Source organism: Benincasa hispida, chromosome 6 (assembly GCF_027475165.1).
Source record: "Benincasa hispida cultivar pf3 chromosome 6, pf3_genome.v1.1, whole genome shotgun sequence".
Lineage (NCBI taxonomy): Eukaryota > Viridiplantae > Streptophyta > Magnoliopsida > Cucurbitales > Cucurbitaceae > Benincasa > Benincasa hispida.
The window spans coordinates 2,164,206-2,182,741 of NC_143483.1; the positions used below are offsets into that span (position 1 = coordinate 2,164,206).

An 18,536-nucleotide genomic window follows, 5' to 3' on the forward strand; every position below is an offset into this window, starting at 1 on the left:
GAATTGGTGAAATATTTATGTTCTTCCAATTTGTCTTCCCCCAAGAACCCTACCATCTCTTAGAAATTATTGAATTTTATAAAGCAACAAGTAAAAGTAGAGTAGTAGAGGGACACCACTTTGAAAGTGGGAGCTAAGAGAAATAAGAATTGAAACCCTATTAATTTAACCTTGAAATTTGAATATAATACATAAAAATGTAAGAAAAACCATCAACTTCTTCTTCTACTTATTTGACTTAGCTTTGTAGTGTTTCCTTGAGCACAAATGATTATGGCCCCATTTTGCACTACACCACTACTGCCACAAGTCAAGCCTTAGCTTTTATCCCTATAAATAATACACAAACCCAATATTCCCAAACCCATTATCATTTTGTATTTCATATGAGGGTTCAAATTAATCCAAATGCAGAGAGATGAAGATATATGTGTGGATTGGAGAGGGAGAGGTTGTAATTCTAACAAACATGGTGGAATGGGAGCTGCTGCCTTTGTCCTTGGTCAGTTGTGTGGTTTTTTTAATAACTAATAATTAAAGCCTCGTTTGGTAACTATTTTGTTTTTTTTTTTTATAAATTAAGTCTATTTTCTCTTCATTTCTTACAATAATTTGCATTGTTCTTAAGTACAATAACCAAATTACAAAAACAAAAACAAGTTTTTTAAAGTTACTTTTTTTAGTTTCTAAAATTTGGTTTGGTTTGATAAAAAGTAGATAACAAATGAAGAAATTTGGAGGTAAAAGGAATGTTGATAGACTTTATTTTCAAAAAAAAAAACAAAAAATCAAATGATTACCAAACGAAACCTAAATTAACATAGTATAGTTTGTTTTAATTAATAATATAAATGTTTGGTTTTTTTAGGGCTTCAAGCATTTGAGATGATGGCAATAGCAGCTGTTGGGAATAATTTGATAACTTATGTTTTCAGTGAAATGCATTTCCCACTGTCTAAATCTGCAAACGTTGTTACCAATTTTGTTGGAACTGTTTTCTTTTTGTCTCTTCTTGGTGGCTTCTTGTCTGATTCTTATCTTGGTAGCTTCCGAACTATGCTCATCTTTGGCTTCATCGAGCTCGCTGTATGTTTACTTTCTTCTCTTCTCTCATTTCCTTTGGAACAATTCACCATGACTTTTGTCTTGAAAAGCTATGGATTATTTGTAACTTTTTCCAATTTCCAACTCGGGTAGAAAAATACTTGCATGTATCTTGGATTACATTGCACCCATTTTTTTCAAGACAACTCGATGGTTTAACTATGTTTGTCATGGATTCTAAACTTTTCTAATTTCTTCTTTTGAGAATATTTTTTAGTTTTTTCTACGGCGTATATTTGAGGTAGATTACAAAAAGAAAAGTGGGTGTAGTCTAAGATGCACCTAAATATTGCTCTATCGAAAAATAGAGTTTCAACTATTAATATTTAAACTTATTTATTAGATGCTACTTTGTTGACTATTGTTTTCTGTTTTCAACAAATTGAGATAAATGATTTGAATTTTTTATTTTTTGGTCATGACATATGTCTATACTATTAATTATTAGAATTTTTTATAGGCATTTATATTTTTATCAAAAGAAGAAAAAAGTATCTCTATTCTCTCTCTTCCTCTCCCTCTCTTAAAAAATGAGCCATATTTGATGTATCTTAACATGCACTATTTTTTTAGCCCAGCTTAATCAAATACATCAAAAGAAATTTAAAAAAAAATTAAGAAAAAAGGAAAACAAAAAAAAAGTTTATCATGTAGCAAACACTCAAGAGTTTGTTATCCATCAGTACTTTGTTGATGTCTATCACTTAATTAACTTGATGGACAATTGATAATATACATAAATATAAGTACACTCAAAGATCTTTCTGAATTGATTTTTTTATAAAATTAAGTGATGGACATCAACAAAGTATTGATGAACAATATTTCCTTTAGGATTGGAAGCATAGATAACCTTTTTGCTAACTGCAATTAAAAATTTGAGAACTAATTATATTTCATTAAAAATTAAAAACAAATGGAAAAAAAAAAAAAGAAAAAACACAACCAAATCTTATGTTAATATATGAACCTTTATCATAATAGTTTGCCATATATCACCAATTAGTGGGAGGAAATCATTCATCTTACTGACTTTTTAACTCAGCCTATTATTATATAAATGTACATGGTGGGTGGATTAGGCAGTAAGATAAATATATATATATATACAATTATATATTGGCACGTGTCAAATTTTTATAAAATAATATATTTGCTCTAGTAAAATAAGTATATTTTTCTTTGTTATGAAAAGAGATACAAAGAGATAGATTGGAGTCTGGACTGCACCTGAGTATTAATCGGTTTGAAACGGTGCATGATTGGTGCAGGGATTCACACTTCTAACAGTGCAAGCCCATTACCCAGGACTAAGGCCAGCAGCATGTGAGATGGGAAGAAAAGAAGGTCATGAGTGTATAGAGGCCAAAGGATATGAAGCATTGATGTTCTTCTCAGCATTGTATTTGGTAGCATTGGGGAGTGGATGTTTAAAACCAAACATAATTTCACATGGAGCAGACCAATTTCAGAGACAAGACCCTACACAATTCAAAAAGCTTTCCACTTTCTTCAATTGTGCTTATTTTGCATTTTGCACTGGAGAGCTCATTGCCTTGACTCTTCTTGTTTGGCTACAAACACATTCTGGCATGGACCTTGGCTTTGGCGTCTCTACTGCTGTTATGCTTCTTGCCTTGATTTCATTGCTCTCTGGGACTTCCTTTTATAGAAATAACCCTCCACGTGGCAGCATCTTCACTCCAATTGCTCAAGTAATTACTCTACATTTTTGCTCGTTCAGTTTTCAAATTCCTCAACAATTTTACTCCTAAAAGTTTCTATTTGATACCATTTTGTTCTTTATGTTAGTTCTTTTGTTATCAACGGAAAGCTGTTGTGATTATTGTTTCTTTTAGGGTTTAGGGTAATTTATGTTGACGTCAACTTTTCGTTAGTAATTAACGGAAAAGTTTATGAATAGACTGAAATGAAACCAAATACAAATTTCATCGGTAACATTGTTGAGTTTGAAAAATTTAGGAATTCAAATGCAATTTAACCTAAACTCGAGAGACAAATCGTGTAATTTTTCCTTACTCTTCTATTCATATATATACTTAATATTTTGGAAAGTTTTCACAGATAAAAAAATGTCAACCTATTTATAAAAATAGTCTGAAAAAATATTGATAAACATTGATAGATTTCTATCGGTCTCTATTAAGAAAGATTAAAATCTTTCTATTTTGTGTAAATAGTTTCGTTTATTTTTTTATTTTTGAAAATCTCCCGAATATTTTTCTTATTTGCAATCAAGTTTGGATATTAGGTCGTGATGTTTTTAAAATCATTTCATCTTTGAATATATATTAATTTTTAAAACTTAATTTTGATTTTAAAAATTTTTACGGATAGAAGTAGTGTCTATAAATTTAATTTTGAAATTTTTTTGTTTTGTTTTTTTTTATAGGTTTTTGTTGCTGCATATAGCAAGAGGAAGCTGCAAATCTGTCCTTCGAATTCAGAAATGCTTCATGGAAGTCAAAATGGTGTTGTCAAACTCCTCCATACCCACAAGTTCAGGTGTGCCATTTCCTGTGGGATCCCCATATCATAATCAAATTATGTTTTCCCTTTTTTTTTCCTTTTTTTAAAATATATTTTTCCTTTTTTAAAATGAATTTTTGGAAATATAAATGTCAGAATAAAAATAAGAAAAATAATCGATTGCGTTTTACCCTACACCCATTTTTGTGTTCAATCACAGTTTGTCACCTAATAAATTATCATATTTCTTTTCTAAAATATTTTTTTATTGAAATTAGACGAACAAAGAAAGATGTATACCAAGATACATCTAGATATTGCTCTCAAAATAATCTTTTATTACCAATTTTTGAAAGAATTGCTTGTTAAGTTTTTTTCCCCAAATTATTTTAAGTTTTCTTCTTTCAAAAAAAAATATTAAGTTTTCTTAATATTTTTAAAATTTTAAAATTCACTTTTCATAATCCTTCAATCAATAATGAAAATTTGATGGGAGGTATAAAAATAGGTATAACCTGGCCTAAATATTTTTCCTGGTCTAAAACACAGTTTTTCATGAGATGAGGAACAGTCAACCTTTAATGACAAATAATTAATAGAAAACTGTAGGACTTTAAAGTTTTCAATTTAATTTATTCTTTTAAATTTGCAAAATTAAAATATTATATTTAGAAGGTAAAATTATCTCCCCTTACATTTTGGGTTATGATTAAGTGCAGTTCTTCGATCTTTTTCTTACGCACTAAAAATAAACTATAAATAATTCAATTTTTTTAAAAAAAAATAAAAATTATCACATGACACATTATTATTATTATTATTAGATGCTATTAAAATTGTACAAAAGATGGATATAGCCTTGATTGCACTTAAATTTTTCTTTTTAAGTTAAGAATTAAAAAAAAAAAAAATACATGATATATTATTTATTATTTTTACAGATTCCTTGACAAGGCTTGCATAAGAAGTGAAGAAGGAAGATTGGGAATTAGAGAAGAAAGTCCATGGAAGCTTTGCACAATAAAACAAGTAGAACAAGTAAAAATAATTCTCTCCGTAATTCCCATATTTGCATGCACCATAATCTTCAATACCATTTTAGCACAGCTCCAAACATTCTCAGTCCAACAAGGAGCTTCCATGAACACATGGCTCACAAATTCCTTCCAAATCCCCCCAGCTTCCCTCCAAGCCATCCCTTACCTCATCCTCATCTTTCTCGTCCCGCTTTACGAAACCGTCTTCGTCCCTCTCGCACATCGCCTCACCGGCATCGACTCCGGCATCTCTCCTCTCCAACGTGTCGGCACTGGCCTCTTCGTCGCCACCTTCTCCATGGTCTCTGCCGCATTGGTCGAGCAAAAACGCCGAACCTCTACCTCCTCCTCCTCCCTCTCCATCCTCTGGATTGCACCACAGTTCGTGATATTCGGCGTGTCGGAGCTGTTCACCGCAGTCGGGTTGATTGAGTTTTTCTATAAGCAATCTGTGGAAGGGATGCAGTCATTTTTAACTGCCATGACTTATTGTTCATACTCCTTTGGGTTCTACTTGAGCTCTTTGTTGGTGTCACTTGTGAATAAGATCAGTGGTGGATGGCTTAGCCATAATGACCTAAACAATGACAGATTGGACCTGTTTTATTGGTTGTTGGCAGGTCTTAGCCTTGTCAATTTCTTCAATTATCTATTTTGGGCCAATAGATTTTCTCAACAACCTTTAACTCTCCAACTTCAAAGCCAAACCTCCAAACCTTCAAACTCTAAGCTTGTAGTGCCTTGAAAGTTGATACCAACTACTTTTTCTTGTGCTCTAATTTTAGTGCCTACTACAAAATTTAGTTGGAGACTACTTATCTTAGCTATTGAAAGTAATAAGAATACACAATAGTTATATACTAATATATACTTTTCATATGTTAGTTTCAATTCTAACTTCTACTTTTCTATGGGTGTAGTTTTTTAGTGACAATAATATTTCTTTTTAAAAGAAATTATCACATGACGATTTTTTATTAGACAATTTTTTAAGCTGTATAGGTAACATTTAAATTTTTCTCATAATATTTTAGTATGGTTTGCTTCATTACTATAGAATGCAATAAAAGTAAATCCAATAAAAAGGAAAAATTTTAATTTATATTTGGTTATATCATTTAAAACTTCAAACTAATCATTATTTTGTTTGAAACCTCATATCTTCACAAGTGAATCAATTTAGAATTTTAGTATGATTTTGCGTTATAACTTCTTTAAATATGAAAACTAACATGATATGAGAGAGAAAACTGTTGAAATATATCAAATAGTTACTTTCAAATTTTCATTAATATAAGTGATTTTTGTGTTTTGGTCTTCCTCTATTTTATTCTTTATTTAGGAAATATTACATAATAATTATTTTTACCACACCTACTTTTTTAAGGATTTTAGAAGAAGAATACTTTTATTTTTGTGATTTTAGAACTATTTTAAAAAAATATATAAAATCAAATAAAAATAAAGCTATAAGATCAATAACAAATCAATTGATTCACTTACGAATCATTAGGGTTTAAATTGATATCATTATTAGTTTGAGAGTCTAACTATTTCCTAAAAGAATTATATCACGTTTTGTTAATTATAATTTTTATTCTAGGTGATGTGTGGCTTAGAGGCGTGTTTAGGAGTGATTTTAAAATGATAAAAATCGTATGTCATTAATCAAAATCATTTTGAAACATAATTTAATTTAATGATTTAAAATCAACTTTGATAGTATGAAAATCCTGTTATAAAATATAAAATCAAACATTAAACTGATTTTAAATGACTAAGCTAGACATATTTTACAAAATCACTCAAAAACAAGTAGGATTTGTGATGATGTCATGATTATGATAAAGGTGTCGGAAGGTAAGTGAGACACGTGTGATGTAGCTATAGCTAGGTGTAGGTTTCTGTTTGACCATATGAATATAATTTTTCTAAGGGAATTTAGAAAGAGAGGAGTTTGTGGGAGAAAAGTTAGGAAACAATAATAACAATAATTAGCTTATAATATATAATTAACATTGCAATAATTAAATTAACTGTGTAATGATGAAAGTGTGGTAGTGATGATCATGATTCATGTGTGGAAGAGGAAGGCCAACCTTAAGGAAAAGTAGTGGGGAATATGGATTATGCTTTTTTTGGTTGGTTTTCAAAAATTCAACCATCAACATCTCTTCTTTTGCTCAACCACATTAGTAGGTTTTTGTTTTACTTTTATTATATAATTTAAAGAATAGTGATCAAAAGTTATTGTTATAATTATTTAAAAGCTCGTCTCTCGATAATGTTGTCATTTCTTGTTTGTTTCGTTTTATCTTATTTGTTTTTTCTTTCCTAATAAAGAACCACAAATCTCTGTTAGATGCTTATTTCGTTTTTCTTTTTTTAAAAAAACTAGTATCTTTGTTTTTTTGTTCTCTGAAATTTTAAATTAAAACTTTACATGAAAAATAATTTTTAAAATTAAATATAAAAAAATATATATTATATTTATTTTATATATTTATAATATATTTTAGAAGTAAAAAAGTTCATAATATAGTACTTTGAGAAAGTTGGAAATATAGAAACAAGAAACCATCCAAGGGAGGCTCACCGAGGGATGCCCATAAATTTTAACATTCTATATTTTTAGACTTTTACTGCTAATAATTTAGGTTACACCAACGTTTTTAAAGACTTGCAAATATATCTATTTTCTCAAATCTTCTTATTTATTTTTTTTATATTTTTATTATATTTGTTTCCCTTTTCGAAGTTCAACAACATGTTTTATTGGGAGTTTCTTTTTTTTTTTTTTTTTTGACAATATGTAAGATGGGAGAATCGAACATTTAATTTCAAGTTTGATAGTACAAGCACTGTGCTACTTGAGTTATGTTTATTTTGGTAGGGGAATCCTCTAATCTCTTAGTTGATACGAATATTATTTTCGATAGTTAAGTCTATCAGGGATAGACTTTTATCATTGATAGATTTTGAGAGTTATATCTGAATTATGTTATATCTACAAATTATTTTACATTGTATTATATCTATTAATATTTTGGACTTAAATATTATATTTGCAATTGCCCCTTTATTTTAAAGTACAAGAAGAATACAATTAAACTTTCTTTTTTAAAAAGTAAAATTTTGGAATATAATTTAATGGGCTTGGCGCTTGCAAATATGGTAAAACAAACACAAGCAAAAATAAATAAATAAATAAATAAATCTAACAGATCTTAGGAAGTAGAAGTGTAATAGAAAACTTAAAAAAAAACAAACAAACTACAAACCAACCTTTAGTGTAAATTCGAAATATTTGTTGCATTTGGAAAGAAAAAAACTAAAAATTATTGATTCATGTTGGGTTTTGATTGAAAAAACCAGTAAAAAAATGAATCGAGTCAAGGGTATAAATATACCCTTAAAAATCAACTCTAACACTAAGTTCCTTTTAGTGTTCTAACATGATTATGGTGCATGTATATTTGTTATTTAGAAAAAGAACTATTTATTAGGATGCATATATATTTGTTATTATTTTTTTAAAAGATAAAGTCAATAAAAAAAATGTTCAAATTCCAATCTAAAAAACCCAATTTTTGTTTTAAGAGAGCAAAATAGTAAATTCAAAACAAAAGTGAAAATAAAAATGAAAAATTGAAAGGGAAAGGAAAAAAAAAGGCCAAAACCAAGAGCCAAACCGATAATAAATTGAACCGTGTTAAAACCTATCCATTAATTTTTTTTCTTTAGTGGATATCGATTTGGTTCACTTCTTTATGAAATCGATCAAATTGGTTTGGTTCTTGATTGACGCAAAAATTTAAAAAAAAAGTGAATTCACTTTCGCCCCAATTAAGAATCAATGATATTCTTCTGATGTTGGTTTATAATTGAGTTGTATGAAAGTGAAATGTGTTCGGAGCGAATTTCGTCGCCCAAATAATTTAACCACTATCCACTCAAAACTAATGTAGTAGTAGTAGCGCGGGTCGAAGCTCTCGAATTTCTCCATTAAACAGTTTTCAGTCTAATGGTAATCAATGGGGGTTTTGTGAAATTGTTTTGTTGCAAATAAATTCAAATGCATAAAATAAAATAAAGTGTTGAAATTCAATTTGAGAAAGTCTAGCTTGAGTTGTTATGGAATTCTCCTGTTCAGTGTATTCGATCATAAAATTCTTATTACTAGAGTCAAGTAACTGTTTATACCTAATTGAATTAATGGGAACAGCTAGTTAATTCGACCTAATCTACAAATTAGCACAATGCAAATCGATGAACAACATGCAAATTTAAGTTGACTTAATTGCATTAAGATTTAGGACAAAGTTAAGTTGAACATTTAGGAACAATCTTAATTAAACATTTGTGGATTCAATTCTAAGTTGGTTGAATAATGCTCATCCAAATTGATTCGTAAACTAACTTAACCTATTGCTTCTAAATGATTAACACAAGATTATATGTCACGTATCAAGCGTCAATCATTAGTGATAATTATAAAATTTTCAAGCGTCCAATAATATAATCATAATCAATCAAGAACAGAAGTGAATCAAACAATTACAATAAACTAGTTTGAAAACTCACAAATACATTGAAATAAGTAGAAAAATCCTAGACCCAAGCTAGAAACGATTACCTTAGTCTATAATATTCATGGTAAATGTTAAAGAATCATTTTGATACATCTTCAAACAAATAACATAAGAAAAGTGAAGAAAAACTGTGTAGTAGTCGGCTGAAACCGGATCTCCCTCGTCTTTCTTTACCTAATTCGGCAAAAGAAGTATTTATAAGATTTGTTTGGCAACTTGGAGTTCTTATGATCGAGCCACCGAAAAAGAAGGTGCACCTTATTGATATAGGTAATAACTTTCAATTCTTTTAAGCCTTTCTTAATCATACTTTCATGTCCTCAGGATCCCTCTCATTCGGATGTGATATCGGATCATTCATGTACCCCTCCTAAACTCGGGTCGTTACATTTACCCAGAGGTATTAACTTTTACACAAAGGGAACTATACTCACTCTTTTCTCATGATTGTCCTAATTAATCACAGCAAGGTAGTTCTTTCTACCCCTAGTCGTGCATAACATTACAAGTTCATTTTTTCCTCTTTCATGATATTTCTTTTCAATGCAAATACATATCAGCTTGTTTTTTTTAAAAATAGGCATATAAATCATTTTTCTCCCTCAATATTACATTACAACCAATCATGAAGACACTCTCCAATCAGTGGGGTCTATCAAAGTGACAACAAAAATACAAGCTAAATAATACGTTTCTAAGCATGCAAGACCTAATGTAGGCAAACGAAGAATTTAAATGTGCATGAGAAATAAGATTTTTTTTTTAAATGGCTAAAAATAAAGATTATTCATATCAAACATCATGTCATATAAGCTAATATCACAAGAGAGTGTGTCATAGACTAGTCATCATAACGAACTACTTAACATGAGCAAACATACATAGAAGCACATAAATAAAATAGCTCTAACTTAAAATAGCTCAGATGCTCAAGGACTCCAGCCAGAACACGGACATACCCTACCTCTAACTTAAAATCTAACATTCTCTCCAATGTGATAAAGAAAAGAAAAACATGGGACAAAATAAAAGGAAAACGAAAAACTTCTCTGAAATTCGGCATACTGGATGGCGATGATATCTGGCTTATCAAAAATTAATTCTCTTCATCTCCTCATGGGAAACAAAAAACTAAAGATCAAGAAAAATTGAAAGAAATAAGATAAAAAAATTTAAAAAAAAAAAAAAACTGAAAGTGAACTTAAACTAAGAAAGAAATAAAAATGTAAATTTTGGATACCTCCAGGTAGCACAATTTTTTAAGGTTGGTATGTTTGACCCAACTCGACTTCATCAACCATAAACACCACATACAACCAAGTCTCCATCTCCCACCCCCAACTTAGGAGGTTGGTCACTGTCCTGAAAAATATGAGTACTAGAACAAATAGGATTATCAGTAGTAGGAGAGTCAATCATATTTTTTTTTTTTTAATTTTCTCATCATGCCTCAGAGTTAGTGTCACACCCCGTCCCAAACTATTCTCTGAGCCTAGGAAAGGACATGACTGCAGCAGTTATCAACCTTTTTATTGACACTTACTGCCTAATAATTCTTGCGGAAATAACTCTAATACCAATGAACAAATTCAACAACCAACTGATTAAGTCAAGGAGACGAACAACAACTGATTAGGTAGGCCCATCTTATTACAACAATGTAACATTTATACAACTTCAAGACTAACAACAAAGTTTACAACAACAACAACTGTAAAAACTCTCCGAAAGTGTAATTGTGGCTTGTGGCAGACCTTAACCTTAGCAGCACCCTAGAACTCCTCACCTTTCGCTACCTGGGGAGGTAAAACATAAAACATGGAAAACATGAGCGATAAAGCCCAGTGAGTGGTGCCTTTAGATAAACAAATAACTTTTACTACAGAAATATACTTTCTGGAAATCAATGCATAGTGTTGGGATTTTTTAGGAAAGGTTTATTTATTTTATTATAAAGGACGGATGAGGTTGTACACGAAATCATGCGTTAGATATGGTTTATGCGTTTGCACCCATGCATCTGAGGTCATGCGTCGGAATGAAGATGCGTTAATCTAATATGCAATGACCCCGCTTTTCTATCACAAGGTTTCTTACGCTCGCGCCAAGTATAATGCGAACGCAAGTTTCTCGGGTAATCCGAGGTCGAACACGGGGACTTGTCACTCAATAATGCTTGTGAAGCAATGCGTTTAAGGCGATGGATAAAAAATAAAAATAAGTTTAATGGATTTACATACTGCTTCTACTCCTAATTAAACAGATTGAGCAAGAGAAGATTTGCGATGAGAATAAGTAGATACACAACATCCATTAATGCATAGTAATGTTTATTATCTTAAATCGCCCGAGTAATCCCAGCTCATTGTACTAACGTATCTCATACCACTCGGTGGTCAGCCGCATGACTATATCTCTATAGTGCATGGTTGCGTCGAGCATAAGATTGTGCCTATCTCTAGGAACAATGCGAACTTCGTTTTAGTGCGCTTCTTCTCTTACCTTCTCAAGTAGTTAGACGCGGCTATTTAACTTATAGACAAGCAATGCAACATCCCATAGACAAGCGTTGCCACAGCCTTTCACCAAGCAAAGAAGATTAACTCACTATACTCGCACAACGCGCACCACTCGATGGGTTGCTACATGCATCCTATCTCTAAGCTACATGATTAAGCATGCGATTTCTCTTGATAAATAAATGTTAAAGACAAACAATGATAGAGATAAAGATGATGAAGAAGACGGCGATGAAGGAATCAAGATTTGTATTGGTCACAAAATGTCTCGATATCTTAAGCTAAAATGTAATACAATACAGAGAATAGAAGAGAAATGAAAGACTCTACGTCAAGGCTACCGATGGTGCCATGGATGAATGGTGGAGATGTCTCTCTCGAGCTCCATCTCCGGCAAAAGCTCCAGTCATCACTCGGTCTAGTTTGTGGAGATGAAGAATTCTCACTAAAAATCTCGTTCAAGCTCTCATTTGTGATCACAAACCTCTGCCTTGAGGCAGAAGTTCGGATGTCTTAAAATGAAGATCCCAAGGGCTATTTATAGAGTTTGGACGCCGACAGCTATAATGATGACGGTATGGCTCACTACTGCTTTTTTCACGGTATGGGCATTATCACATTGCCTTATCTTGTTGATACTCCCAAGGTATGCGTTTGAGCTTAATTTAGCTGAAGTTATTAACGCGTTCTACCCATCTTGGAAACTTCTATTATGGTTATCACTCCATGGCCGCAATCTTCATTTGATCACCGCAATTTCCATGCGTTGGACGCATGCAATTACTGCAACTTCCATGCATTGGACGCATGCAATTACCATTGCGTTTGTCTTTGCGGTCGCCTGGCTTCAGTGCATGCGTTTGATTGTGATTGCTTATTTCCAGCGCATGCGTTTGATTCCTGCAATAGCTATAAACATGTACACTTTGGCACGAAATAACGCATAATATTGGGTCAGTGAGGATTTAGGTGCTAATCGACACAAAACTCAACTTTTCACAAATTCTAAGTATTATCATCGCGTTTTCTACCTGTTAGCCCTCATAATTCTAAATAAAAGGCTTATAATAACTGGCATTTCTGCCAGTTATCACGTAGCCAATAAGAACATTATCACAAGTTCACAATTATTTCTCCAGCCAGACTGCTGGTTTATCCCAGCTCAACTAATGGTTAAAATAATCAATCCCAGCTTGACCGTTGGTTATTACATAATATGAACATTCCCAGCTTTATCGCTGGTTATCCCTAGCATGATCATACATTTTTCCCCAGCACTTTCACACATATACTAAAACAGCATATCAACAATTTCTGTGGAAACTTTCCCTGTACCCTATTATCCCGCCAATGTGCACATCGACTATTTTCCCACTAGCTATGCTTAGGTAACTTAACTATATTTTCCGTCGGTCGTCACCGATTATCATTTCTCGCTGACCGAAGCCGATTTCCAGTCGTAGCCGACTATATTTTCCCTGCAAGTACCTTTTCAAGCATGTTAACTATATTTTCCGGGTACAATTTCAGTTTCCAAAACAAACATACAAGCAATATCTTAACAAGCATAGTAATCAGATAAACATATATCCCTGATCATGCCAATTTAACATTATCCTCTATATATATTTACCTATATATAGAAATTATATCAACAATACAACACACAATAACCACTCACCTTGATCGTTTAGGAACCTTTCTCTTTAGAAGTTCCTTGGTCACCTCGGGCTCCCTTTTGAACCCTACGATCCAGATTCAACTTGAAGTTCAGATTACTCGAAGTTCCATAATTATTTTAAGATACTTCCTTCTGCAAACATGTTCTAAAATGTCTCAGGAAGCTTACCTCAAAATCTTAGCTCATAAATTCTCGTGGTTTGGTCGGAAACATCAAACCATCAAGACTGGCCTAGCTTACCTGACAGCTCGACCCCTCTGTCTTTTCCTCATTCTCCAGCCCGATTCCTTAGAGCTTCTTCTCCGGCAGCCCTACCCTGAAAACTAGACTCATTTAGCTTTTAGATGGCTTTAGAATCACTTCAAACGCACGAGTATTCTGGGAGAACTCATCATCCCAAGTTGATACTACTTTCTATCCTTTCTGTCCGACAGCATCTCCCCTCTTGGAACCTCTTGACCAACGCATGGTCTTACCATCAATGCATAGCCTTCTCCCAATACACTCTTCTTTATGTCCTTTGAAGAGAATTCAGTTCTCATCTGAAGTCTTTGGCCCTATTTATATGCGTCCAAGATTGCTCTAAGGCCGACACCTCCTACTTGATCAACGTAATGTTCAATCAATGCAATCTTAGGTGTCTTCTGCATCCTTAGCCAACACAAAATGCTTAATTTTGCATGTCCTCTTGTGCAACCACCTCATTTGCTTAAGGCTTAAGGTTTCTTCCCAAGAAGCCACATGTTAGGATGACGACCTTGCATGCGTCTATCAACTCTCATATGCGTTAACCACAAATGCGCCCATCCATTTCCGCAACCTACCTATGTCCGGACACCATCAACCGGCACATGCATCCATAAACCCTTGGATGTTCAACGCATAGCACATCACCAACGCATAGTGCATCACTAGCGCATAATGCATCACCAACACATAGTGTATCACCAACGCATTGCACTGTCGCATCCATCGCGTCCATCACATCCAACACATCCATCATCCAATGCATCCAACGCATCCAACGCATCTATCATCCAACGCATCCCATGCATCCATCATCTAATGCATCAAACGCATCCAACATCTAGCGCCCTTGGATATGCAACTTGAGGCTGCCACATGCATTTTCTAACCTCTTCAAGACCTTGGTTGCTGCATGCACTACTAACCTCACAAATAACCTCTCAAAGTCTAATGGCCAACGCATGGCACACACTAACGCATTGTCAAATACTTAGTCATTTTTCTCCTTTGCTTCCAATGCATGGTTACTCTTGGCAATGCCTCTTACCAATACTTTGGCCAATCATGCGTCTAACCTTACAACCGCATGGTTGCCTTCTCAACTTATGCGTTAATGTCTCTTAATACTTCATGTATAGGTCCTTTTGACCTTACACTTAGCCAAATTCCATCAATTAAAACTTAACTCAAAACTACCTAAGGAAAATCTATTCAACACTTAGAAATTTCCTTCACTTCAATATAGGATTTAACTTTCATTTAGTTAATTTCCTTAACCACTTGCTTAAGTAGGGAAAATAGAAATCCGAGTTTCACAGTTAGGGACCCTTGATCAACATCAATAACAGTCCTAGCAATCTTTAAGAAGGTCGATCTAATAGCACAAACAATTTTGCAGAAGAAGAAAAATCAACATTCATATAATCATATAGAAATCAAAAGAGAAAGCTACGTCATTGACTCTAATAAGCATATCTTTAACCAAACCAATTGGCCTAACAAGAGAATGGTCAGGTAACTGCACCAAAATATCAACAAGGTATAGGATGTGGAGATTGAAAGTCAGAATACATAAAAATGATCATTTTGTTTATTGCAGACCCTAAATCTAGCATGGCATACTCAAATTTTCCCGTGCCTATAAGATAGGGCACAAAAAATGTATCTAGGTCATCCTCTTAACAAGAATATTACCTGACGACATTACTTTCTATTTGACCTCTTCCTTTTGTTTCTTTTCATTCTTTTCAAGAAATTCCCCCCAAACTTTCTTGCCCTTTGTAGTAGGGCTTTTGCCACCTGAAGACTAGACAGATTTCACCTCCTCCCTGTGCTCAACTTTCTTAGCAACAGCCAACCTGCTAGGAAAAGAAGCACGAGGGATATTATCTTTTAAATTTAAAGGTGGATAAGATCTTACCTCTCATTTTCTGGGCAGGCTGGCAATCTACTCCTCAATATTCTCAGCATTCTCTTCACTTATAACCTTAACTGGCTCATCAACAGGCACTTTAGAGCTCTTCATACAACTCACAGTAGAAATGGCACTAACATTACACACATTAGGCACTGGTTGGAAAGGAAGCTTTCTATACTAATGTCAAGCCTACAAACCACGTCGGCTAGTTGGTAGATCTGAGTGGCCATACTCTGCATATGAGATGAAGTGGTCTGTAAGAACTTCTCGTGGTTGCTGAATTTGCATGGTAGACTCTGTCGAGCTCTTCACCATATCCTCCAAGGGCATACACGAACTACTCTGACTCTGATGTCCTTGGTTGCCCGAATGACTGTTAATATGCATCTAATCGCCTTGCTGATTCCGAACATAATTTACCTCAGCAACAGGCTCCTAAGATTGTATCTTTGCAGAGAAAACTTGTTTCACAAGAGTAGATAGTTCAGCAATTTCAGCTCTAAATTCACTCACCTATTGTGAAGATATGGATGATTGGGATATGTGATCTCTAGTCCTAAACTGTTGGTTATTTTCAGCCATGGTGGAAATTAGCTTCATAGCTTGAGATGGGGTTTTGTTAACCAGTGCTCCACCTATAGCTACATAGATATTACTTTTACCCTACTACAATAATCCCTCATAAAAATAGTAGATCAGAAGGTGATCTGGATCTGATGGTTGGGGAAGTCCACACAATGGTGCTTGAAATACTCATATAATTAATCCTTATGCCCCTATAGGGTGCTATAAATCTCTTTCTTGATTTTGGCAACTCTAGATCCTAGAAATAATTTATGCAGAAACTTTTTCTTCATTTATGTCTAGTAAATGATGCACCCTGATCGTAAATAGTACAACCAGTCCTTCACATCATCCTTCAGAGAGAACGGAAAGGCTTGTAGGTTGAGTTTCTCCTCAGTTACACTGTAATGGCACATTCCACTACATACAATGTAGAAGTCCTTTGGATGCTTGTGTGGATCTACATCTGCACGTCCAGAAAAAGAAGGCAATAAGTGAATGAGACTAGTTTTTAATTCAAAATTACCTGTGGTCTCAGGATATGTAATGCAGAGGGGCTGTTGAGTAAGGTCAGGACCCGAAAGTTCCTTCAAAGTGCTTTCTTCAGTCTGCGTCATTATCTCTACTCTTCTTCAGATGTGCCTTCTACACAGATTTGTCTTTCAATAGCTTTTCGTTCTCTGGCTTCTCTTCTTCTTCTCCTTTCCTCCTTACCAAGCTCTGCAAAACACAACAAAGAATTTCGATCCTAGGAGGATCGAGTCATACAAAGAAAGGAAAATTCAAGAATGAACAAAAAAACTGAGACCAAATAATTTAACCGTATCCACTCAAAACTAATGTAGTAGTGGTAGCACGGGTCGAACTCAAGGAACCCTCGAATTTCTCAGTTAAACAATTTTTCAGTCCATGGATAACGAAATGGGGGTTTTGTAAAATTGTTTTATTGCAAATAAATTTAAATGTATAAAATAAAATAAAGTGTTGAAATTCAATTTAAGAAAGCTTGGGTTGTTGAGATTCAATTTAAGAAAGCTTGGGTTGTTATGGAATTCTCTTATTTAATGTATTTGATCATAAAATTCTTACTACTAGAGTCAAATAATTGTTTATACCTAGCCAAATTAATTGCAATAGCCAGTCAATTCGACCAGCTAATTAGCCCAACTTAAATTGATGGACAACATGCAAATTTAAGTTGGTTGCATTAAGATCTAGGACAAAGTTAGGTTGAACATTTAACAAGAACAACTTGTAGGAATGAAAGCCCTAACGCAACAAAAGAAAATACAGGACCATTACTTGACATTAATTTAGGAATTCTTAAATATAGGGAAATTCAGAAAACCACATACCAAAAATTAAATATAGCCTACTGTATTATTCCTAGGTTAAGCATGCAATTGAATAATTCTACAGAAAAAGGAAATTGATACTTACTTTTGTATGACAACTCAGACAAAATGGCTAATTCCCCTTTAGGTTGGAATTCAAGAACACCTCAAAAAAGGCTACCTTCCTATTCTCTAAGAATTCTTGGGTAATGGTTTGTGGGAACTAAGTGAATATGGGAAGGAAGAGGAGAATTTACTTTCTTGCTTAATACTACGCCATACTACAACTCCAATGTCCAAGGTAAACATTGATTCTGACGTGGATTTCCTATAATCCTTATCAGTCAGGAAATCAAAGTCGGTGTATCTTGTAAGGATCAAATCCTTAGCTCCATACACCAACATATAGTCCCTCATTCTCTTAAGATACTTGAAGATATTCTTAACGCCAGTTCAGTGGTCTAACCCTAGATTAGACTGGTACCTACTGAATATTCCCATTGCATAACAAATGTCTGGCCTAGTGTAGAGCATAGCATACATTAAGCTGCCCACAGTTGAGGCATAGGGAATACGTCTCATATCCTTAATTTCCTGAAGTGTCTTAGGACATTGTTCCTTAGACAAGTGAACCTCATGCCTGAAAGATAATAAATCCTTCTTAGAGTTCTGCTTCGAATATCGAGTAAACATTTTGTTGATATAAGTTGCTTGAGACAACGTTCTGTTCTTATGATCCCTTGTGATTTGGATCCCAAAAACATATTATTAGGGTTGATGCCCTAAATCTCGTAGGGTCTTATAGTTTATAATTTCATTGTACAAATATTTTATTTATGTAATAAAATATGTGATGTTTAATTTCAGTTAGTTGTATTAATCACAAACCAATAAAGTAACATCTAAGGTTATCTTGTAGCTTAAACACGTATGTAAAGATATACAGGTAGATCATGTTTAAATGATAGCCTAAATGGTCTGTAGTAGATGGATAAGGTTGGATATCTTATCCTAGTGACACTACGAGTATGGCCCACTTTGTAGATGTTAC

General features: G+C 33.4%; 1 protein-coding gene across 2 annotated transcripts; it reads left to right on the plus strand.

Moving 5' to 3' along the window:
- Nucleotides 1-350: 350 nt before the first annotated feature.
- On the plus strand, nt 351-5,508 carry LOC120079510 (protein NRT1/ PTR FAMILY 4.4-like). Of its 2 annotated transcripts, XM_039033718.2 has the most exons (5): nt 351-502; nt 869-1,086; nt 2,376-2,819; nt 3,518-3,630; nt 4,536-5,508. In XM_039033718.2, the coding sequence occupies exons 1-5, from the start codon at nt 409-411 to the stop codon at nt 5,374-5,376; spliced, it is 1,710 nt and encodes a 569-aa protein (XP_038889646.1). In that variant the 5' UTR covers nt 351-408; the 3' UTR covers nt 5,377-5,508. The 2 variants fall into 2 exon arrangements, with proteins under 2 accessions (XP_038889646.1, XP_038889647.1); XM_039033719.2 differs by lacking the exon at nt 869-1,086 and having other exon boundaries at nt 382-502.
- The last annotated feature ends 13,028 nt before the right edge of the window (nt 5,509-18,536 follow it).

Coding starts and splice junctions, on each gene's coding strand:
- LOC120079510 (XM_039033718.2), top strand. CDS start 409: ATGCAGAGAGATGAAGATATATGTGTGGATTGGAGAGGGAGAGGTTGT. Junction 503..868: donor AGCTGCTGCCTTTGTCCTTG/GTCAGTTGTGTG, acceptor TGGTTTTTTTAG/GGCTTCAAGCATTTGAGATG. Junction 3,631..4,535: donor CTCCATACCCACAAGTTCAG/GTGTGCCATTTC, acceptor TTATTTTTACAG/ATTCCTTGACAAGGCTTGCA.